General features: G+C 42.5%; 1 protein-coding gene across 9 annotated transcripts in view; it reads right to left on the bottom strand.

Moving 5' to 3' along the window:
• The window catches only part of LOC110518923 (lipoma-preferred partner homolog), a 475,008-nt gene that overhangs the window by 73,394 nt on the left and 376,115 nt on the right, over positions 1-25,499 (bottom strand). For all 9 annotated transcript variants that reach the window (XM_090231894.1, XM_090231657.1, XM_090232022.1 and 6 more), the window contains one exon: positions 23,750-23,919. In XM_090231894.1, coding sequence (XP_090088020.1) covers positions 23,750-23,919 — 170 coding nt within the window. The remainder of the gene's footprint in view (positions 1-23,749; positions 23,920-25,499) is intronic.

Below are 25,499 nucleotides of genomic sequence, written 5' to 3' on the forward strand. Positions count from 1 at the left end.
CGACTTCAACTGTAGGCATTATTTTTGTCCAGATGGGATACAGCAGTGTGCGATGGTGATTACGTCATCTGTGATATGATCCTTGACTAGTCTCTCAAAGTACTTCATGATGACAGAAGTGAGTGCTTCGGGGCAGGAGTCATTTAGTTCAGAGAACAGTAAGTGACAGTCTATCCCAAACCTTAACCATTCGGAGTTAATGTCTGAACTTGAACCCTGAACAATTCTAAATGTGAGGTTTGGATCCAACATGGATGAACGTCTAATTCTGACGTGAGACTGTGAGAACTGGTTGCTGTTATCGCTCAACCTCAACACATTACGAGCACACACACACACACACCACACACACACACACACACACACACACACACACACACACACACACACACACACACACACACACAGACACACACACACACACCCTCAATAAACACCTTCAACACATTAGGGTCCTGTCATAACAGCATAACAGCCGGGACGAAAAGGATGCATCTGACAAACAAGCCCAAGTGAAAACACATTTCCCCTCTCAGAGGGAGGAAAGGAGCGAGGCTCTCTGCTCTAGAATGATTTTATTCTCTCTAACAGCTTCCTCTGTTTAGCCCAAACTGTTCACAAACCATCAAGCTTCACACTCACTACATGTCTGGCCTTAAACACACACTTACTGTACATAATGTGTACACAAGACACTGTCTGTTTCCCTCTCCCCCCATATCCCCCCTCATTCCTCTCTCTCTCTTTCCCCCCCTGTTCCTCCCCCCCTCTCTCTCTCCCCCTGTTCTTCCCCCTCTCTCTCCCTCCCTTCCTCCCTCCCTTCCCATAAGGTAAATTCTAAAATGCATTATATTGTTGAGGGGGGAAAAAAGGCTGTAACGTAACAAAATGGAGGAAAAAAGTCAAAGGATCTGCATACTTCACAAATGCACTGTATGTAAAGTCCCGTCCCTGCCTTTCTGTCTAGAGAAACATCCACTAATTTCCATATTTGATACAGTGTGGAACAGAAGCATTACTGAATTTCAATCACTCTAACCGGCCCACCAAATGGAGTCCTGCCATTCTTGTCAGCAATTGGGTTGGTAATTATGTTTGGACTGATTTAATGTATACAATGACTTCACTTCCTGTCCCACTATGCTAAACAAAGGACATATTGAGGCAAAGCCTGGTCTGTCATGTTACTATTATCGAGGGCAGTACACAGGTGGCAGCATCACGGGATTTGAGAAACAGGAAGTCTATATCTCCTTAACAGAAAGTTGCTGTGCAGTTTTTTTTTAAGCACAAGTGACGAATTGAATTTCCTCATGAGTGCAATACTAAAGTTTATCAATAAGTACGTCAGAACTGACTGGTTGTGACTGATTTCAAATTTCACTCTTCCTCCTCCTCCTCATCTCTCCATTTCCCTCCTCCTCACTTGAGTCTCACATGTCTCTAACTCTCCTGAGAGACTCTAGTCTCGCGTCCATTCTCTAATCCCACACACAACACACACACATTCTCTAATCGTACAGAGGCGTACGACCCTGAGGAAGGGAATAATAGAAGAAGAAATGACTTTCATTAAGAAATTCAGATACCCCCTCATCCTTTTGATCTCGTGCCAGAAGAACATTTATGCTGATGAGATGCATAAATACAGTTCTTAAATTATCCCCTTCCTCTTTACTGTATTCAACAGCTACAGACCAGAGTTCCTCTTTACTGTATTCAACAGCTACGGACCAGAGTTCCTCTTTACTGTATTCAACAGCTACGGTCCAGAGTTCCACTTTACTGTATTCAACAGCTACGGACCAGAGTTCCTCTTTACTGTAATCAACAGCTACGGTCCAAAGTTCCACTTTACTGTATTCAACAGCTACGGTCCAGAGTTCCACTTTACTGTATTCAACAGCTACGGTCCAGAGTTCCACTTTACTGTATTCAACAGCTACGGTCCAGAGTTCCTCTCTACTGTATTCAACAGCTACGGTCCAGAGTTCCTCTTTACTGTAATCAACAGCTACGGTCCAGAGTTCCACTTTACTATAATCAACAGCTACGGTCCAGAGTTCCACTTTACTGTATTCAACAGCTACAGTCCAGAGTTCCTCTTTACTGTATTCAACAGCTACGGTCCAGAGTTCCTCTTTACTGTATTCAACAGCTACGGTCCAGAGTTCCACTCTACTGTATTCAACAGCTACGGTCCAGAGTTCCACTCTACTGTATTCAACAGCTACGGTCCAGAGTTCCTCTCTACTGTGTTCAACAGCTACGGTCCAGAGTTCCACTTTACTATAATCAACAGCTACGGTCCAGAGTTCCACTCTACTGTATTCAACAGCTACGGTCCAGAGTTCCTCTTTACTGTATTCAACAGCTACAGTCCAGAGTTCCTCTTTACTGTATTCAACAGCTACGGTCCAGAGTTCCTCTCTACTGTATTCAACAGCTACGGTCCAGAGTTCCTCTTTACTGTATTCAACAGCTACGGTCCAGAGTTCATCTTTACTGTATTCAACAGCTACGGTCCAGAGTTCCACTTTACTGTATTCAACAGCTACGGTCCAGAGTTCCTCTTTACTATAATCAACAGCTACGGTCCAGAGTTCCTCTCTACTGTATTCAACAGCTACAGACCAGAGTTCCTCTTTACTGTAATCAACAGCTACGGTCCAGAGTTCCTCTTTACTATAATCAACAGCTACGGTCCAGAGTTCCTCTCTACTGTATTCAACAGCTACAGACCAGAGTTCCTCTTTACTGTATTCAACAGCTACGGACCAGAGTTCATCTTTACTGTATTCAACAGCTACGGTCCAGAGTTCCACTTTACTGTATTCAACAGCTACGGACCAGAGTTCATCTTTACTGTATTCAACAGCTACGGTCCAGAGTTCCACTTTACTGTATTCAACAGCTACGGTCCAGAGTTCCTCTCTACTGTATTCAACAGCTACGGTCCAGAGTTCCTCTTTACTGTAATCAACAGCTACAGTCCAGAGTTCCTCTTTACTATAATCAACAGCTACGGCCCAGAGTTCCTCTTTACTGTAATCAACAGCTACGGTCCAGAGTTCCTCTTTACCGTATTCAACAGCTACGGACCAGAGTTCCTCTTTACTGTAATCAACAGCTACAGTCCAGAGTTCCTCTTTACTATAATCAACAGCTACGGTCCAGAGTTCCTCTCTACTGTATTCAACAGCTACGGTCCAGAGTTCCTCTTTACTGTATTCAACAGCTACGGTCCAGAGTTCATCTTTACTGTATTCAACAGCTACGGTCCAGAGTTCCACTTTACTGTATTCAACAGCTACGGTCCAGAGTTCCTCTCTACTGTATTCAACAGCTACGGTCCAGAGTTCCTCTTTACTGTATTCAACAGCTACAGACAAGAGTTCCTCTTTACTGTAATCAACAGCTACGGTCCAGAGTTCCTCTTTACTGTAATCAACAGCTACAGACCAGAGTTACTCTTTACTGTAATCAACAGCTACGGTCCAGAGTTCCTCTTTACTGTAATCAACAGCTACGGTCCAGAGTTCCACTTTACTGTATTCAACAGCTACGGTCCAGAGTTCCTCTCTACTGTATTCAACAGCTACAGTCCAGAGTTCCTCTTTACTGTAATCAACAGCTACGGTCCAGAGTTCCACTTTACTGTATTCAACAGCTACGGTCCAGAGTTCCTCTCTACTGTATTCAACAGCTACGGTCCAGAGTTCCTCTCTACTGTGTTCAACAGCTACGGTCCAGAGTTCCTCTTTACTGTAATCAACAGCTACGGTCCAGAGTTCCTCTCTACTGTATTCAACAGCTACGGTCCAGAGTTCCTCTCTACTGTATTCAACAGCTACGGCCCAGAGTTCCTCTTTACTGTAATCAACAGCTACGGTCCAGAGTTCCTCTTTACTGTAATCAACAGCTACGTCCAGAGTTCCTCTTTACTGTATTCAACAGCTACGGTCCAGAGTTCCTCTTTACTGTATTCAACAGCTACGGTCCAGAATTCCTCTTTACTGTAATCAACAGCTATGGTCAGGAGTTTGAGAAGCTCCAATAGAGAAGACAACAGCTACAAACACACAGTTCTTCTATTCTGATTAGAGAGGTGATTTAGGAGCACACACACAGACACACCCACCGAGTGAGTGAGAGTGTGTGTGAGAGTGCGTGTGTGTTTGTCTGTGTGTTTGACTGTGCTGCTGCTCCAGTTTCAACTATTCTGCCTTATTATTATTCGACCATGCTGGTCATTTATGAACATTTGAACATCTTGACCATGTTTTGTTATAATCTCCACCCGGCACAGCCAGAAGAGGACTGGCCACCCCACATAGCCTGGTTCCTCTCTAGGTTTCTTCCTAGGTTTTGGCCTTTCTAGGGAGTTTTTCCTAGCCACCGTGCTTCTTCACCTGCATTGCTTGCTGTTTGGGGTTTTAGGCTGGGTTTCTGTACAGCACTTTGAGATATCAGCTGATGTACGAAGGGCTATATAAAATAAATTTGATTTGATTTGATTTGTGTGTGTGTGATACTGTTTGATACTGTCACAAAGCTAACTAAAGCATTCCCCAAGAGAGGATGACTTTCACTTCAGCAGTAATAAATTCATGAACTTATTTCACGAAAAGATCATGATCATTAGAAAGCAAATTACAGACTCCTCTTTAAATCTGCGTATTCCTCCAAAGCTCAGTTGTCCTGAGTCTGCACAACTCTGCCAGGACCTAGGATCAAGAGAGACGCTCAAGTGTTTTAGTACTATATCTCTTGACACAATGATGAAAATAATCATGGCCTCTAAACATTCAAGCTGCATACTGGACCCTATTCCAACTAAACTACTGAAAGAGCTGCTTCCTGTGCTTGGCCCTCCTATGTTGAACATAATAAACGGCTCTCTATCCACCGGATGTGTACCAAACTCACTAAAAGTGGCAGTAATAAAGCCTCTCTTGAAAAAGCCCAACCTTGACGCAGAAAATATAAAACAACTATCGGCCTATATCGAATCTTCCATTCCTCTCAATTAAAAAAAAAAAAAGCTGTTGTGCAGCAACTCACTGCCTTCCTGAAGACAAACAATGTATACAAAATGCTTCAGTCTGGTTTTAGACCCCATCATAGCACTGAGACGGCATTTGTGAAGGTGGTAAATTACCTTTTAATAGCGTCAGAGGCTCTGCATCTGTCCTCGTGCTCCTAGACCTTAAGTCATTCTTTTGATACCATCGATCACCACATTCTTTTGGAGAGATTGGAAACCCAAATTGAAAACATACTGTTAACTTTCACTGCTATGCGGATGACACACAGCTGTACATTTCAATGAAACATGGTGAAGCCCCAAAATTGCCCTCGCTAGAAGCCTGTGTTTCAGACATAAGGAAGTGGATGGCTGCAAACTTTCTACTTTTAAACTCGGACAAAACAGAGATGCTTGTTCTAGGTCCCAAGGAACAAAGAGATCTTCTGTTGAATCTGACAATTAATCTTAATGGTTGTACAGTCGTCTCAAATAAAACTGTGAAGGACCTCGGCGTTACTCTGGACCCTGATCTCTCTTTTGACGAACATATTAAGACCATTTCAAGGACAGCTTTTTTCCAACTACGTAACATTGCAAAAATCTGAAACTTTCTGTCCAAAAATGATGCAGAAAAATGTATCCATGCTTTTGTCACTTCTAGATTAGACTACTGCAATGCTCTACTCTCAGGCTACCTGGATGAAACACTAAATAAACTTCAGTTAGTGCTAAATACGGCTGCTAGAATCCTGTCTAGAACCAAAAAATGTGATCATATTACTCCAGTGCTAGCCTCCCTACACTGGCTTCCTGTTAAGGCAAGGGCTGATTTCAAGGTTTTACTGCTAACCTACAAAGCATTACATGGGCTTGCTCCTACCTATCTCTCTGATTTGGTCCTGCCGTACATACCTACACGTACGCTACGGTCACAAGACGCAGGCCTCCTAATTGTCCCTAGAATTTCTAAGCAAACAGCTGGAGGCAGGGCTTTCTCCTATAGAGCTCCATTTTTATGGAATGGTCTGCCTACCCATGTGAGAGACGCAGACTCGGTCTCAACCTTTAAGTCTTTACTGAAGACTCATCTCTTCAGTGGGTCATATGATTGAGTGTAGTCTGGCCCAGGAGTGTGAAGGTGAACGGAAAGGCTCTGGAGCAACGAACCGCCCTTGCTGTCTCTGCCTGGCCGGTTCCCCTCTTTCCACTGGGATTCTCTGCCTCTAACCCTATTACAGGGGCTGAGTCACTGGCTTACTGGTGCTCTTTCATGCCGTCCCTAGGAGGGGTGCGTCACTTGAGTGGGTTGTGTCACTGACGTGAGCTTCCTGTCTGGGTTGGCGCCGCCCCCCTTTGGTTGTGCCGTGTGGGGGATCTTTGTGGGCCATACTCGGCATTGTCTCAGGATGGTAAGTTGGTGGTTGAAGATATCGCGCGAGTGGTGTGGGGGCTGTGCTTTGGCAAAGTCGGTGGGGTTATATCCTTCCTGTTTGGCCCTGTCCGGGGGTATCATCGGATGGGGCCACAGTGTCTCCTGACCCCTCCTGTCTCAGCCTCCAGTATTTATGCTGCAGTACTTTGTGTGTCGTGGGGCTAGGGTCAGTTTGTTATCTCTGGAGAACTTCTCCTGTCGTATCCGGTGTCCTGTGTGAATTTATGTATGCTCTCTCTAATTCTCTCTTTCTTTCTCTCTCTCGGAGTACCTGAGCCCTGGGACCATGCCTCAGGACTACCTGGCATGATGACTCCTTGCTGTCCCCAGTCCACCTGGCCGTGCTGCTGCTCCAGTTTCAACTGTTCTGCCTGCGGCTATGGCATCCTCACCTGTTCACCGGACGTGCTACCTGTCCCAGACCTGCTGTTTTCAACTCTCTAGAGACAGCAGGAGCGGTAGAGATACTCTGAATGATCGGCTATGAAAAGCCAACTGACATTTACTCCTGAGGTGCTGACTTGCTGCACCCTCGACAACTACTGTGTTTATTATTATCTGACCCTGCTGGTCTCTATGAAAATTTGAACATCTTGGCCGTGTTCTGTTATAATCTCCACCCGGCACAGCCAGAAGAGGACTGGCCACCCCTCATAGCCTGGTTCCTCACTAGGTTTCTTCCTAGGTTCCTGCCTTTCTAGGGAGTTTTTCCTAGCATCGGTGCTTCTACACCTGCATTGCTTGCTGTTTGGGGTTTTAGCCTGGGTTTTTTTTCTGTACAGCACTTTGCAATATCAGCTGATGTAAGAAAGGCTATATAAATACATTTGATTTGATTTGTGTGTGTGTGTGTGTGTGTGTGTGTGTGTGTGTGTGTGTAACGCAACACAATAGGCCCCTGACATCATGTGCAGTCTCTTGGCTCCTATCTATTTCCCATCTCTCACGGTCTCCAGGGAGACCCTGGGGATATCTCTATGGTGACGGTTGATGAAGTTACTTACAAAATGGCCCCCTGATTCCCCATGTGGAAGTAGTGCATACGCAGCATTCGGGAAAGTATTCAGGTGAGACTCTCTAACAAACACGCACATCTCGGTTGCTCTAGGATTTTCTTCCACATTTTGTTACGTTACAGCCTTATTCTAAAATGGATTAAATTGTTTCCCTCAGAAAAAAAACCCCACACAATACCCCTAATGACAAAGCAAAAACTTGTTTTTATTTTTTAGAAATGTTTGCAAAAGTATTTAAAATAAAAAAACTACAATTTGTCAGTGTGACCATCAGGTTCTTGGTCACCTCCCCGACCAAGGCCCTTCTCCCCTGGTTGCTCAGTTTGGCCGGGCGGCCGGCCTCTAGGAAGAGTCTTGGTGGTTCTAAACTTCTTCCATTTCAGAATGATGGAGGCCACTTGGGAACCTGTTTTTACGTTTAAAAAAAAAAAAAAAAATTGCAAAAAAATCTATAAAAACCTGTTTTCGCTTTGTCATTATGCACTATTGTCTGTACATTGATGAGGATTTGTGTTTATTCAATACATTTTAAAGTAAGGCTGTAACCTAACAAAATGTGGAAAAAGAGAAAGGGGTCTGAATACTTTCTGAATGCGCTGTATATAGGGAATAGGGTGCCATTTGGGACGTACCTGTGTCCTGTGGAAAAGGTTTCCATGGTGGATCAACACAGTGGCTCTATGGAAAATGATCATTGACTTCCCAATAGGAAAAGCTGCTTTCAATGTGTGTCGGATGTAAAAGCATGCCAGATGTATAGATAAATAAAGTTAAATAAAGATTGAATAAATACAAAAATAGGTATATACACATGGATAGATATGTATTGTTATGGATATGGATATAGATACGGATTGTTATGGATATGGATATAGATACGGATTGTTATGGATGTAGATATAGATATAAATATAGATATAGATATAGATATGAATATAAATATAGATATAGATATGAATATAAATATAGATATAGATATAGATATGAATATAAATATAGATATAGATATGGATATGAATATAGATATAGATATAGATATGAATATAAATATAGATATAGATATGAATATAAATATAGATATAGATATAGATATGAATATAAATATAGATATAGATATGAATATAAATATAGATATAGATATGAATATAAATATAGATATAGATATAGATATGAATATAAATATAGATATAGATATGAATATAAATATAGATATAGATATGGATTGTTATGGATGGAGATATGGAGATAGATATAGATATAATAGATACGGATTGTTATGAATATAGATATAGATATAGATATGAATATAGATATGGATATAGGTATGAATATAGATATAGATATAGATATGAATATAGATATAGATATGAATATAAATATAGATATAGATATAGATATGAATATAAATATAGATATAGATATGGATTGTTATGGATGGAGATATGGAGATAGATATAGATATAATAGATACGGATTGTTATGAATATAGATATGGACAGAAAAGGATATAGATATGGATATAGATATGGACAGAAATTGATATAGATATGGATATAGATATGGACAGAAATTTATATAGATATGGATATAGATATGGATAGATATGGACAGATATACAGTGAATAATTTTGCACGCCCAATTTTTCAGTTTTTGATTTGTTAAAAAAGTTTGAAATATCCAATAAATGTCGTTCCACTTCATGATTGTGTCCCACTTGTTATTGATTCTTCACAAAAAAAATACAGTTTTATATCTTTATGTTTGAAGCCTGAAATGTGGCAAAAGGTGGCAAAGTTCAAGGGGGCCGAATACTTTCGCAAGGCACTGTAGATATGGATAGATATGGATATAGATACGGATAGACATAGATATGGATATAGATACTAGATATAGATACTAGAGGTCGACCGATTAATCGGAATGGCCAATTAATTAGAGCCGATTTCAAGTTTCCCTAACAATTGGAAATCTGTATTTTTGGACACCAATTAGGCCGATTTAAAAAAATAAATGTACACCTTTATTTAACCTTTATTTAACTAGGCAAGTCAGTTAAGAACACATTCTTATTTTCAATGACCGTCTAGGAACAGTGGGTTAACTGCCTTGTTCAGGGGCAGAACGACAGATTTGTACCTTGTCAGCTCGAGAATTCAATCTTGCAACCTTACAGTTAACTAGTCCAACGCTCTAACCACATGCCTCTCATTGCACTCCACGAGGAGACTGCCTGTTATGCGAATGCAGTAAGAAGCCAAGGTAAGTTGCTAGCTAGCATTAAACTTATCTTATAAAAAACAAATCAATCATAATCACTAGTTAACTACACATGGTTGATGATATTACTAGTTTATCTAGAGTGTCCTGCGTTGCATATAATCAATGCGGTGCGTATCGTTGCTCCAATGTGTACCTAACCATCAACACCAATGTACCTAACCATAAACATCAATGCCTTTCTTAAAACCAATACACAGAAGTATATATTTTTAAACCTGCATATTTAGTTCAAAGAAATCCAGGTTAGCAGGCAATATTAACCAGGTGAAATGGTGAAATGTCACTTCTCTTGCATTCATTGCGCGCAGAGTCAGTGTATATGCAACAGTTTGGGACGCCTAATTTGCCAGAATTTTACGTAATTATGACATAACATTGAAAGTTGTAACAGGAATATAAAATAATATATAAAATAAAATAAGGAACGGTTCTGTATTTCACTGAAAGAATAAACGTCTTGTTTTCGAGATGATAGTTTCCGGATTCGACCATATTAATGACCTAAGGCTCGTATTTCTGTGTGTTATTATGTTATAACTAAGTCTATGATTTGATAGAGCAGTCTGACTGAACGGTGGTAGGCAGCAGCAGACTCGTAAGCATTCATTCAAACAGCACTTTACTGCGTTTTGCCAGCAGCTCTTCGTTGTGTTTCAAGCATTGCGCTGTTTATGATTTCAAGCCCATCAACTCCCGAGATGAGGCTGGTGTGACCGATGTGAAATGGCTAGCTAGTTAGCGTGGTGCGTGCTAATAGCATTTCAAACGTCACTCACTCTGAGACTTGGAGTGGTTGTTCCCCTTGCTCTGCATGGGTAACGCTGCTTCGAGGTTGGCTGTTGTCGTTGTGTTCCTGGATCGAGCCCAGGAGGAGCGAGGAGAGGGACGGATCCTGTACTGTTACACTGGCAATACTAAAGTGCCTATAAGAACATCCAATAGTCAAAGGTATATGAAATGCAAATGGTACAGAGAGAAATAGTCCTATAATTCCTATAATAACTACAACCTAAAACCTCTTACCTGGGAATATTGAAGTCTCATGTTAAAAGGAACCACCAGCTTTCATATGTTATCATGTTCTGAGCAAGGAACTGAAACGTTAGCTTTTTTACATGACACATATTGCACTTTTACTTTCTCCTCCAACACTGTTTTTGCATTATTTAAACCAAATTGAACATGTTTCATTATTTATTTGAGGCTAAATGGATTTTTATTGATGCATTATATTAAGTTAAAATAAGTGTTCATTCAGTATTGTTGTAACTGTCATTATTACAAATAAATGTAAAAAATTGGCCGATTTAATCGGTATCGACTTTTTTTGGTCCTCTAATAATCGGTATCGACGCTGAAAAATCATAACTGGTCGACCTCTAATATACTGACTATATGATAAGGGTGACCATGAGATAATAACTATATGATAATGGCACCTTAGATAATGATTATATGATAATGGTGGCTATGATATAATGACTATATGATAACGGTGACTATGAGATAATGACTATACAATAATGGTGACTATGATATAATGACTATATGATAATGGTGACTATGAGATAATGACTATGATAATGGTGGCTATGAGATAATGACTATACGATAATGGTGACTATGAGATAATGACTATACAATAATGGTGACTATGAGATAATGACTATATGATAATGGTGACTATGAGATAATGACTATAGGATAAGGGTGTTCAGACATTATAAGAACATATGATCTACAGTAGGGTCCCGACATTAGTGATAACCTTGATAAAGATTAGTAATAATGACCTTATAAAATAAATCATTCTAATACTGATCTATAGTGTATGCTGAATTTTTTTTAATGAATACAAGATCTCAAAAAGGTAGGGGTCAAAATGATTGATACCTCTAAAGATTCTTATCAACAAAGTAGTCAAAAGTTCAGTATTTGTTCCCATATTCTTAGCACGCAATGACTACATCAAGCTTGTGATGCTACAAACTTGTTGAATGCATTTGCTGTTTGTTTTGGTTGCGTTTCAGATTATTTTGTTCCCCCCCAAAAAAATAAATGGTACCCATTGTACTGTGTCATTTTGTAGTCACAAATTGTAAATAATAACCTCCCCTGTTATTGGTAATGGTGAGAGGTTAACATGTCTTGGGGGTATGAACTTTGACCCTCGGTAACTTTATATGGGTCATCTCCCTCTGATCTGTGCATAACTTGGGAAAGTGGATTGAGGAAGTTGAGAGTTGAGAGGAAAGCCCAAGAACATCAGAGACACAACATACTATGTATGATGCAACGCCAGACTGAATTACTCAATTAGAAATAGACCATTCAAGTGTGGTTTCACTTTGAACTTTGACTTCCATGTTGAGAAGTAAAGCAATATCCTTTTTATGCAGGCTATTTTCACTGAGATCAAATCTCTATTTGCAAGAGAGACCAATTTAGAGGTCAAATCAGATCTTTGAAACAGCAACTACCTACGTTGACAAATTTGCACAAACAAAATCGATTCTGGAAATGTTTTCTCAAGAAACCCTGATCTTACTATCCCTCTGTTCACATCTTACTGAACTGTCCCTGTGTTCACATCTTACTGACACTCTGTTTACATCTTACTGAACTGTCCCTCTGTTCACATCTTACTGTCATTCTGTTCACATCTTACTGAACTGTCCCTCTGTTCACATCTTACTGTTCCTCTGTTCACATCTTACTGTCCCTCTGTTCACATCTTACTGTCCCTCTGTTCACATCTTACTGTCCCTCTGTTCACATCTTACTGAACTGTCCCTCTGTTCACATCTTACTGTTCCTCTGTTCACATCTTACTGTCCCTCTGTTCACATCTTACTGTCCCTCTGTTCACATCTTACTGTCATTCTGTTCACATCTTACTGAACTGTCCCTCTGTTCACATCTTACTGTTCCTCTGTTCACATCTTACTGTCCCTCTGTTCACATCTTACTGTCCCTCTGTTCACATCTTACTGAACTGTCCCTCTGTTCACATCTTACTGTTCCTCTGTTCACATCTTACTGTCCCTCTGTTCACATCTTACTGTCCCTCTGTTCACATCTTACTGTCCCTCTGTTCACATCTTACTGTCCCTCTGTTCACATCTTACTGTCCCTCTGTTCACATCTTACTGTCCTTCTGTTCACATCTTACTGACCCTCTGTTCACATCTTACTGTCCCTCTGTTCACATCTTACTGAACTGTCCCTCTGTTCACATCTTACTGTCCCTCTGTTCACATCTTACTGTTCCTCTGTTCACATCTTACTGTCCTTCTGTTCACATCTTGCTGTCCTGTTCACATCTTACTGTCATTCTGTTCACATCTTACTGCCCCTCTGTTCACATCTTACTGTCCCTCTGTTCACATCTTACTGTCCCTCTGTTCACATATTACTTTCCTTCTGTTCACATCTTACTGTCCTGTTTACATCTTACTGTCTTTCTGTTCACATCTTACTGTCCTGTTTACATCTTACTGTCATTCTGTTCACATCTTACTGAACTGTCCCTCTGTTCACATCTTACTGTTCCTCTGTTCACATCTTACTGTCCCTCTGTTCACATCTTACTGTCCCTCTGTTCACATCTTACTGTTCCTCTGTTCACATCTTACTGTCCCTCTGTTCACATCTTACTGTCCCTCTGTTCACATCTTACTGTCCCTCTGTTCACATCTTACTGTCCTTCTGTTCACATCTTACTGTCATTCTGTTCACATCTTACTGAACTGTCCCTCTGTTCACATCTTACTGTTCCTCTGTTCACATCTTACTGTCCCTCTGTTCACATCTTACTGTCCCTCTGTTCACATCTTACTGAACTGTCCCTCTGTTCACATCTTACTGTTCCTCTGTTCACATCTTACTGTCCCTCTGTTCACATCTTACTGTCCTGTTCACATCTTACTGTCCCTCTGTTCACATCTTACTGTCCTTCTGTTCACATCTTACTGACCCTCTGTTCACATCTTACTGTCCCTCTGTTCACATCTTACTGTTCCTCTGTTCACATCTTACTGTCCTTCTGTTCACATCTTGCTGTCCTGTTCACATCTTACTGTCATTCTGTTCACATCTTACTGCCCCTCTGTTCACATCTTACTGTCCCTCTGTTCACATCTTACTGTCCCTCTGTTCACATATTACTGTCCTTCTGTTCACATCTTACTGTCCTGTTTACATCTTACTGTCCTTCTGTTCACATCTTACTGTCCTGTTTACATCTTACTGTCATTCTGTTCACATCTTACTGTCCTGTTTACATCTTACTGTCCTTCTGTTCACATCTTACTGAACTGTCCCTCTGTTCACATCTTACTGTTCCTCTGTTCACATCTTACTGTCCCTCTGTTCACATCTTACTGTCCCTCTGTTCACATCTTACTGTTCCTCTGTTCACATCTTACTGTCCCTCTGTTCACATCTTACTGTCCCTCTGTTCACATCTTACTGTCCCTCTGTTCACATCTTACTGTCCTTCTGTTCACATCTTACTGCCCCTCTGTTCACATCTTACTGTCCCTCTGTTCACATCTTACTGTCCCTCTGTTCACATATTACTGTCCTTCTGTTCACATCTTACTGTCCTGTTTACATCTTACTGTCCTTCTGTTCACATCTTACTGTCCTGTTTACATCTTACTGTTATTCTGTTCACATCTTACTGTCCTGTTTACATCTTACTGTCCTTCTGTTCACATCTTACTGAACTGTCCCTCTGTTCACATCTTACTGAACTGTTCCTCTGTTCACATCTTACTGTCCAGTTTACATCTTACTGTCATTCTGTTCACATCTTACTGAACTGTCCCTCTGTTCACATCTTACTGAACTGTCCCTCTGTTCACATCTTACTGTCCTGTTCACATCTTACTGAACTGTCCTTCTGTTCACATCTTACTGTCCTGTTTACATCTTACTGTCATTCTGTTCACATCTTACTGTCATTCTGTTCACATCTTACTGAACTGTCCCCCTGTTCACATCTTACTGTTCCTCTGTTCACATCTTACTGTCCCTCTGTTCACATCTTACTGTCATTCTGTTCACATCTTACTGTCCCTCTGTTCACATCTTACTGTCATTCTGTTCACATCTTACTGAACTGTCATTCTGTTCACATCTTACTGAACTGACCCTCTGTTCACATCTTACTGTCATTCTGTTCACATCTTACTGTCCTGTTTACATCTTACTGTCCTTCTGTTCACATCTTACTGTCATTCTGTTCACATCTTACTGTCCTGTTTACATCTTACTGTCCTTCTGTTCACATCTTACTGTCCCTCTGTTCACATCTTACTGTCATTCTGTTCACATCTTACTGTCCCTCTGTTCACATCTTACTGTCATTCTGTTCACATCTTACTGAACTGTCATTCTGTTCACATCTTACTGAACTGACCCTCTGTTCACATCTTACTGTCATTCTGTTCACATCTTACTGTCCCTCTGTTTACATCTTACTGACCCTCTGTTCACATCTTACTGACCCTCTGTTCACATCTTACTGTCACTCTGTTCCTGTTTTGATCAGACTCTTCGGTTGAATTGAATAAAATACTTTTTAAAATGACATTTTTTGGAGAAAACAAAAACGAATGAAGAGACTCAGAAACAGTGGTGGGTGGGGGGTGGGGGGGGGGGGTAGAGGTAGAAGAGGGAATATGATTCGTTATCCAGTCTACAAAGGGAAGTAATCCAATCTAAACATTCTAACGTGATTTTAATACTCGATTAACAGCTGCAGTGTGTTTCCACTGTGTCTCATCTCCCTATCAGATGGACCTCCGGATAAAGTGTTATGGATCAGAACACTGAGCTGCCTGCATGGAGACACACAGGCTAATGTCCTAAATGGTATCCTATATAGTGCACTACTTTAGACCAGGGGCCCATAGTGATCTTCCAGATATAGTGCACTACTTTGGACCAGGGCTTTAATAAGGGAATAAGATGCCATATGGGACGCACAGAACAGTCTGTCTAATCCTTAAAAAGACACAGGCGTGTCACAAATCTGTCTTGTCTACTACTTACTTCAACTGCCTACAGTGTACTAGTCCAGCTACATACTATTCAGAACGTAGTGTTTAGTAAAAACGAAAGGTGCTTTCTTTGTTTTCATTCCATCAACACATCTCCTTCACCACCAGGGGGCGATAAGAGTCCTAGATCACTGTTTACCGTACCCGCAATCAAGCGTACAAAGCCCTCCCTCGTCCTCCATTCGGCAAATCAGATCATGACTCTATACTCCGGCTTCCTGTTTACAAACAGGAGCTCAAACCAGGAAGTACCCGTGACGCGCTCCGTAGAGAAATGATCCAATGAAGCGGAGGCTACGCTGCAGGATGCTACGCTGCAGGATGCTACGCTGCAGGATGCTACGCTGCAGGATGCTACGCTGCAGGATGCTATGCTGCAGGATGCTACGCTGCAGGATGCTACGCTGCAGGATGCTACGCTGCAGGATGCTACGCTGCAGGATGCTACGCTGCAGGATGCTACGCTGCAGGATGCTTTGCTAGCGCTAACTGGGATATTTTCCGAGACTCTGCCGATAACGTCGACGTGCTAACCACCTCCGTCTCGGGCTTCATCAGGAAATTCATCAGCGACGTTGTCCCCACAGTGAAGGTTTGCTACTTCCCCTATCAGAAGCCCTGGATTAACACTAGGTTGGTGCTAAACTAAAGGACAGGGCTATTACTGAGGGCTCCGGCTGAGGACACGAACGCATGGTGGCTGTGCTGTAGTATGTATGAGGTATGGTGTATGAGGTATGGTGTATGAGGTATGGTGTATGAGGTATAGTGTATGAGGTATGGTGTATGAGGTATGGTGTATGAGGTACGGTGTATGAGGTACAGTGTATGAGGTATGGTGTATGAGGTATGGTGTATGAAGTATGAGGTATGAGGTATGAAGTATGGTGTATGAGGTATGGTGTATGAGGTATGGTGTATGAGGTATGGTGTATGAGGTATGGTGTATGAGGTACAGTGTATGAGGTATGGTGTATGAGGTATGGTGTATGAGGTATGGTGTATGAGGTATGGTGTATGAAGTATGGTGTATGAGGTATGGTGTATGAGGTATGGTGTATGAGGTATGGTGTATGAGGTATGGTGTATGAGGTATGGTGTATGAGGTATGGTGTATGAAGTATGGTGTATGAGGTATGGTGTATGAGGTATGGTGTATGAGGTATGGTGTATGAAGTATGGTGTATGAGGTATGGTGTATGAGGTATGGTGTATGAAGTATGGTGTATGAGGTATGGTGTATGAAGTATGGTGTATGAGGTATGGTGTATGAAGTATGGTGTATGAGGTATGGTGTATGAAGTATGGTGTATGAGGTATGGTGTATGAAGTATGGTGTATGAGGTATGGTGTATGAAGTATGGTGTATGAGGTATGGTGTGTGAGGTATGGTGTATGAGGTATGGTGTATGAGGTATGGTGTATGAAGTATGGTGTATGAGGTATGGTGTATGAGGTATGGTGTATGAAGTATGGTGTATGAGGTATGGTGTATGAAGTATGGTGTATGAGGTATGGTGTATGAAGTATGGTGTATGAGGTATGGAGGATGAGGTATGGTGTATGAGGTATGGTGTATGAGGTATGGTGTATGAAGTATGGTGTATGAGGTATGGTGTGTGAGGTATGGTGTATGAAGTATGGTGTGTGAGGTATGGTGTGTGAGGTATGGTGTATGAAGTATGGTGTATGAGGTATGGTGTATGAGGTATGGTGTATGAGGTATGGTGTATGAGGTATGGTGTATGAAGTATGGTGTATGAGGTATGGTGTATGAGGTATGGTGTATGAAGTATGGTGTATGAGGTATGGTGTATGAAGTATGGTGTATGAGGTATGGTGTATGAAGTATGGTGTATGAGGTATGGTGTATGAAGTATGGTGTATGATGTATGGTGTGTGAGGTATGGTGTATGAGGTATGGTGTATGAGGTATGGAGGATGAGGTATGGTGTATGAGGTATGGTGTATGAGGTATGGTGTATGAAGTATGGTGTATGAGGTATGGTGTGTGAGGTATGGTGTATGAAGTATGGTGTGTGAGGTATGGTGTGTGAGGTATGGTGTATGAAGTATGGTGTATGAGGTATGGTGTGTGAGGTATGGTGTATGAAGTATGGTGTATGAGGTATGGAGGATGTGTTGTTTCTGTTTATTTGTGTTTGTTTTTTGCATTGTAGTTTACACTTACATATTTTTTTTATTTACAAGGTGGAATCCCATGTAGCAAGGGGCTACAGTCCATTACGGATTACAAAGGAAGACCCAGCTGTGATCTACCTAACGTTACCTCTCTACTCAATTCATACTTTGACAAAAACAACACCAAGCTGTGCACGAGGGCCCCCGCTGCCACAGAGGACTGGGTGATCTCGCTCTCCGAGGCCGACATGAGTGAGGCTTTTAGTCTGGTAAACAGTTGCAGGGCCGGGAAGGTATTCCAAGGTTGCATTCTAAGAGCATGGACAGAAAACGACAACTCTCTCTGTTCTAACTCAGGAGGAGACACGACAACTCTCTCTGTTCAAACTCAGGAGGAGACACGACAATTCTCTCTGTTCTAACTCAGGAGGAGACACGACAACTCTCTCTGTTCAAACTCAGGAGGAGACACGACAATTCTCTCTGTTCTAACTCAGGAGGAGACATGACAACTCTCTCTGTTCTAACTCAGGAGGAGACACGACAACTCTCTCTGTTCAAACTCAGGAGGAGACACGACAATTCTCTCTGTTCTAACTCAGGAGGAGACACGACAACTCTCTCTGTTCAAACTCAGGAGGAGACACGACAATTCTCTCTGTTCTAACTCAGGAGGAGACATGACAACTCTCTCTGTTCTAACTCAGGAGACATGACAACTCTCTCTGTTCTAACTCAGGAGACATGACAACTCTCTCTGTTCTAACTCAGGAGGAGACACAAAAACTCTCTCTGTTCTAACTCAGGAGGAGACACGACAATTCTGTTCTAACTCAGGAGGAGACACGACAACTCTCTCTGTTCTAACTCAGGAGGAGACACGACAACTCTCTCTGTTCTAACTCAGGAGGAGACACGACAACTCTCTCTGTTCTAACTCAGGAGGAGACATGACAACTCTCTCTGTTCTAACTCAGGAGGAGACATGACAACTCTCTCTGTTCTAACTCAGGAGACATGACAACTCTCTCTGTTCTAACTCAGGAGACATGACAACTCTCTCTGTTCTAACTCAGGAGGAGACACAACAACTCTCTCAGTTCTAACTCAGGAGGAGACACGACAATTCTCTCTGTTCTAACTCAGGAGGAGACACGACAACTCTCTCTGTTCAAACTCAGGAGGAGACACGACAATTCTCTCTGTTCTAACTCAGGAGGAGACACGACAACTCTCTCTGTTCAAACTCAGGAGGAGACACGACAATTCTCTCTGTTCTAACTCAGGAGGAGACACGACAACTCTCTCTGTTCAAACTCAGGAGGAGACACGACAATTCTCTCTGTTCTAACTCAGGAGGAGACATGACAACTCTCTCTGTTCTAACTCAGGAGGAGACACGACAACTCTCTCTGTTCAAACTCAGGAGGAGACACGACAATTCTCTCTGTTCTAACTCAGGAGGAGACACGACAACTCTCTCTGTTCAAACTCAGGAGGAGACACGACAATTCTCTCTGTTCTAACTCAGGAGGAGACATGACAACTCTCTCTGTTCTAACTCAGGAGACATGACAACTCTCTCTGTTCTAACTCAGGAGACATGACAACTCTCTCTGTTCTAACTCAGGAGGAGACACAAAAACTCTCTCTGTTCTAACTCAGGAGGAGACACGACAATTCTGTTCTAACTCAGGAGGAGACACGACAACTCTCTCTGTTCTAACTCAGGAGGAGACACGACAACTCTCTCTGTTCTAACTCAGGAGGAGACACGACAACTCTCTCTGTTCTAACTCAGGAGGAGACACGACAACTCTCTCTGTTCTAACTCAGGAGGAGACATGACAACTCTCTCTGTTCTAACTCAGGAGACATGACAACTCTCTCTGTTCTAACTCAGGAGACATGACAACTCTCTCTGTTCTAACTCAGGAGGAGACACAACAACTCTCTCAGTTCTAACTCAGGAGGAGACACGACAATTCTCTCTGTTCTAACTCAGGAGGAGACACGACAACTCTCTCTGTTCAAACTCAGGAGGAGACACGACAATTCTCTCTGTTCTAACTCAGGAGGAGACACGACAACTCTCTCTGTTCAAACTCAGGAGGAGACACGACAATTCTCTCTGTTCTAACTCAGGAGGAGACACGACAACTCTCTCTGTTCAACTCAGGAGGAGACACGACAATTCTCTCTGTTCTAACTCAGGAGGAGACACGACAACTCTCTCTGTTCAAACTCAGGAGGAGACACGACAATTCTCTCTGTTCTAACTCAGGAGGAGACATGACAACTCTCTCTGTTCTAACTCAGGAGGAGACACGACAACTCTCTCTGTTCAAACTCAGGAGGAGACACGACAATTCTCTCTGTTCTAACTCAGGAGGAGACATGACAACTCTCTCTGTTCTAACTCAGGAGACATGACAACTCTCTCTGTTCTAACTCAGGAGGAGACACGACAACTCTCTCTGTTCTAACTCAGGAGGAGACACGACAACTCTCTCTGTTCTAACTCAGGAGGAGACACGACAACTCTCTCTGTTCTAACTCAGGAGGAGACACGACAACTCTCTCTGTTCTAACTCAGGAGGAGACATGACAACTCTCTCTGTTCTAACTCAGGAGACATGACAACTCTCTCTGTTCTAACTCAGGAGACATGACAACTCTCTCTGTTCTAACTCAGGAGGAGACACAACAACTCTCTCAGTTCTAACTCAGGAGGAGACACGACAATTCTGTTCTAACTCAGGAGGAGACACGACAACTCTCTCTGTTCTAACTCAGGAGGAGACACGACAACTCTCTCTGTTCTAACTCAGGAGGAGACATGACAACTCTCTGTTCTAACTCAGGAGGAGACATGACAACTCTCTCTGTTCTAACTCAGGAGGAGACACGACAACTCTCTATGTTCTAACTCAGGAGGAGACATGACAACTCTCTGTTCTAACTCAGGAGGAGACATGACAACTCTCTCTGTTCTAACTCAGGAGGAGACACAACAACTCTCTCTGTTCTAACTCAGGAGGAGACACAACAACTCTCTCTGTTCTAACTCAGGAGGAGACACAACAACTCTCTCTGTTCTAACTCAGGAGGAGACACAACAACTCTCTCTGTTCTAACTCAGGAGGAGACACAACAACTCTCTCTGTTCTAACTCAGGAGACATGACAACTCTCTCTGTTCTAACTCAGGAGACATGACAACTCTCTCTGTTCTAACTCAGGAGGAGACACAAAAACTCTCTCTGTTCTAACTCAGGAGGAGACACGACAATTCTGTTCTAACTCAGGAGGAGACACGACAACTCTCTCTGTTCTAACTCAGGAGGAGACACGACAACTCTCTCTGTTCTAACTCAGGAGGAGACACGACAACTCTCTCTGTTCTAACTCAGGAGGAGACACGACAACTCTCTCTGTTCTAACTCAGGAGGAGACATGACAACTCTCTCTGTTCTAACTCAGGAGACATGACAACTCTCTCTGTTCTAACTCAGGAGACATGACAACTCTCTCTGTTCTAACTCAGGAGGAGACACAACAACTCTCTCAGTTCTAACTCAGGAGGAGACACGACAATTCTCTCTGTTCTAACTCAGGAGGAGACACGACAACTCTCTCTGTTCAAACTCAGGAGGAGACACGACAATTCTCTCTGTTCTAACTCAGGAGGAGACACGACAACTCTCTCTGTTCAAACTCAGGAGGAGACACGACAATTCTCTCTGTTCTAACTCAGGAGGAGACACGACAACTCTCTCTGTTCAAACTCAGGAGGAGACACGACAATTCTCTCTGTTCTAACTCAGGAGGAGACATGACAACTCTCTCTGTTCTAACTCAGGAGGAGACACGACAACTCTCTCTGTTCAAACTCAGGAGGAGACACGACAATTCTCTCTGTTCTAACTCAGGAGGAGACACGACAACTCTCTCTGTTCAAACTCAGGAGGAGACACGACAATTCTCTCTGTTCTAACTCAGGAGGAGACATGACAACTCTCTCTGTTCTAACTCAGGAGACATGACAACTCTCTCTGTTCTAACTCAGGAGACATGACAACTCTCTCTGTTCTAACTCAGGAGGAGACACAAAAACTCTCTCTGTTCTAACTCAGGAGGAGACACGACAATTCTGTTCTAACTCAGGAGGAGACACGACAACTCTCTCTGTTCTAACTCAGGAGGAGACACGACAACTCTCTCTGTTCTAACTCAGGAGGAGACACGACAACTCTCTCTGTTCTAACTCAGGAGGAGACACGACAACTCTCTCTGTTCTAACTCAGGAGGAGACACGACAACTCTCTCTGTTCTAACTCAGGAGGAGACATGACAACTCTCTCTGTTCTAACTCAGGAGACATGACAACTCTCTCTGTTCTAACTCAGGAGACATGACAACTCTCTCTGTTCTAACTCAGGAGGAGACACAACAACTCTCTCAGTTCTAACTCAGGAGGAGACACGACAATTCTGTTCTAACTCAGGAGGAGACACGACAACTCTCTCTGTTCTAACTCAGGAGGAGACACGACAACTCTCTCTGTTCTAACTCAGGAGGAGACATGACAACTCTCTGTTCTAACTCAGGAGGAGACATGACAACTCTCTCTGTTCTAACTCAGGAGGAGACACGACAACTCTCTATGTTCTAACTCAGGAGGAGACATGACAACTCTCTGTTCTAACTCAGGAGGAGACATGACAACTCTCTCTGTTCTAACTCAGGAGGAGACACAACAACTCTCTCTGTTCTAACTCAGGAGGAGACACAACAACTCTCTCTGTTCTAACTCAGGAGGAGACACAACAACTCTCTCTGTTCTAACTCAGGAGGAGACACAACAACTCTCTCTGTTCTAACTCAGGAGGAGACACAACAACTCTCTCTGTTCTAACTCAGGAGGAGACACGACAACTCTCTCTGTTCTAACTCAGGAGGAGACACAACAACTCTCTCTGTTCTAACTCAGGAGGAGACATGACAACTCTCTCTGTTCTAACTCAGGAGGAGACACGACAACTCTCTCTGTTCTAACTCAGGAGGAGACACAACAACTCTCTCTGTTCTAACTCAGGAGGAGACACAACAACTCTCTCTGTTCTAACTCAGGAGGAGACACGACAACTCTCTCTGTTCTAACTCAGGAGGAGACACAACAACTCTCTCTGTTCTAACTCAGGAGGAGACACGACAACTCTCTCTGTTCTAACTCAGGAGGAGACACAACAACTCTCTCTGTTCTAACTCAGGAGGAGACACGACAACTCTCTCTGTTCTAACTCAGGAGGAGACACGACAACTCTCTCTGTTCTAACTCAGGAGGAGACACGACAACTCTCTCTGTTCTAACTCAGGAGGAGACATGACAACTCTCTCTGTTCTAACTCAGGAGGAGACACAACAACTCTCTCTGTTCTAACTCAGGAGGAGACACGACAACTCTCTCTGTTCTAACTCAGGAGGAGACACGACAACTCTCTCTGTTCTAACTCAGGAGGAGGTGATGTTCAGGAGGAGTCATGATAACAACTCTCTCTGTATGGTTCTTCTGGATGGCAGAAAGACAGAGAGCATGCAGGATGTGTGAAGTGAAACAGCACCAGTTTCACACATCCTGTTACTTACAGGTGCTGGGTACAACAAGTAAAGTCATGAAATAAATTGGTGGATGGGTCGAGACTCACAATGTAGCAGGGCTCAGTAGAACTTTTACACACTGTGTGTGTGTGTGTGTGTGTACAGATGGGCTGAGACTCACGATGTAGCAGGGCTCGCAGTAGGCCTTCTTCTCCACAGCGTAGAAGGGTTTACCGCGCAGCCTGCCACTGCAGGTCATGCAGATGAAGCAGTCCACGTGGAAGACCTGGTCCATGGCGGTACAGCCGGTACCCTCACCCACCACATTATCCCCACAGCTGGCACACCGTCCTGGGGTAGAGGAGGAGAGGAGATGGGGGGGTTAGAGAGGAGATGGGGGGTCTGACTGTCTAGTCTTACTGCTATACGTGTTACAGTACATGTTTTGAGCTGAAAGAGACCTGGTTTAGAGCTGAAAGAGACCTGGTTTTGAGCAGAAAGAGACCTGGTTTAGAGCTGAAAGAGACACTACAGTGAACGATAGTGAAGGTATGGAAGTGCCCTGCACAGAGAAAGTGTTTCCTTATCGTGAATCGAGAGAGAGACAATCAGAAACCGTTTTATGTTCTAACTTTCCTTACGAACCAGTTACTTTGTGATCACTAGCTTACGTCCTTAATCAAAGGGCCTTCAGAGGCCTCATATAAAGATGACAGACTTCAGAACACTTCAACAGAGACTGGAGCAGATAGATTGGGCTGCAGAAACTCAACACCAGTCCCCCTCGCTACTCTCAAAGTAATGGGCTTTATCAACGATAAAGAGAGAATCATGAAAGACAACTCGTCTTCTTTTCGTCCTACGATCCTGGTATCAACCCCTTGATTAGAACAGATCGGATCTAACAGATCCACTGCAACTATTGATCTGTAATCAAGTGTGTGATGAAGTAAGGCCAAAGTCAAAAAGGAACCAGACACCAAGAACACTTCATATCCAGGGCCTGATAGCATCTCGAGGGAAAGTCTAGAAGTTGTTTCTTTATATCAACGGTTGAAAGGGCCAAAGTGAATCGGAGGGCCGACATCTGAAGACATAGGATGGTCTTGGCTGGAGAGGGGAGAGGGGGGTGGGACGGGAGCATCATTTTCTAGCTATTTCAGATGGCACGGTATCGTTGTCTATTGCTATCACTAATATTATTGACCATCCTGTTATAGCTTCAATGGACATACCGTAGATCTGTACTTAATAAACTGAGAGAAAAAAAAGAACGATGTATAATTGAGTCAAATGAAATGAAATGTGACACTCCCTTTTTTACACTAAACCCTGATGTTCATGGATAAGGACGGGATTAATTGAGGACATTTTATATTTTAAAACCTCTACATCACATAAGTGTGACAGAGTGACAGCATCGATTAGAAAAAGTCAAACAGTCCTTTAATGTTTTAATGATAAAGAGACCAAAACTTCAGAGTCTCGTCTTGTCTTTGTGTTTTGAGGGCAAAGTAGTGAGCCAATATTAATGCTTCAGAAAGAGCTAGATTGCAGTTTTTGTAGGACAGGGCATTTGGATAAATTTAATTGACTTGAAGATATCTTTAATTGAGTTTAAGATGTGAATGTAAAGTTTATCTTCGACTCAATTAATGACACTAGCAATTTAATTAGCGATATCTTACAATAATGCAGGTTTTAGAAAATATATCTTACAATGTTTTCTTTTTTACACACATCTAAAGACAGATATAATCTTTGCGGCAAAGAAAAAAGACAGAAGACAGTGTGATACTGTGTTGAAGAAATGAAACTTTAGTTTGTGTAGTATCTTTTCTTGTTTTTGCTTTGTCTAAGTCTGATTTGGTGTTGACTGACTGTCTGACTGACTGACTGACTGTCTGACTGACTGTTTGACTGACTGTCTG

The sequence above is a fragment of the Oncorhynchus mykiss genome, chromosome 1, assembly GCF_057628025.1.
Source record: "Oncorhynchus mykiss isolate SJ-2025 chromosome 1, ASM5762802v1, whole genome shotgun sequence".
NCBI classification, from domain to species: domain Eukaryota; kingdom Metazoa; phylum Chordata; class Actinopteri; order Salmoniformes; family Salmonidae; genus Oncorhynchus; species Oncorhynchus mykiss.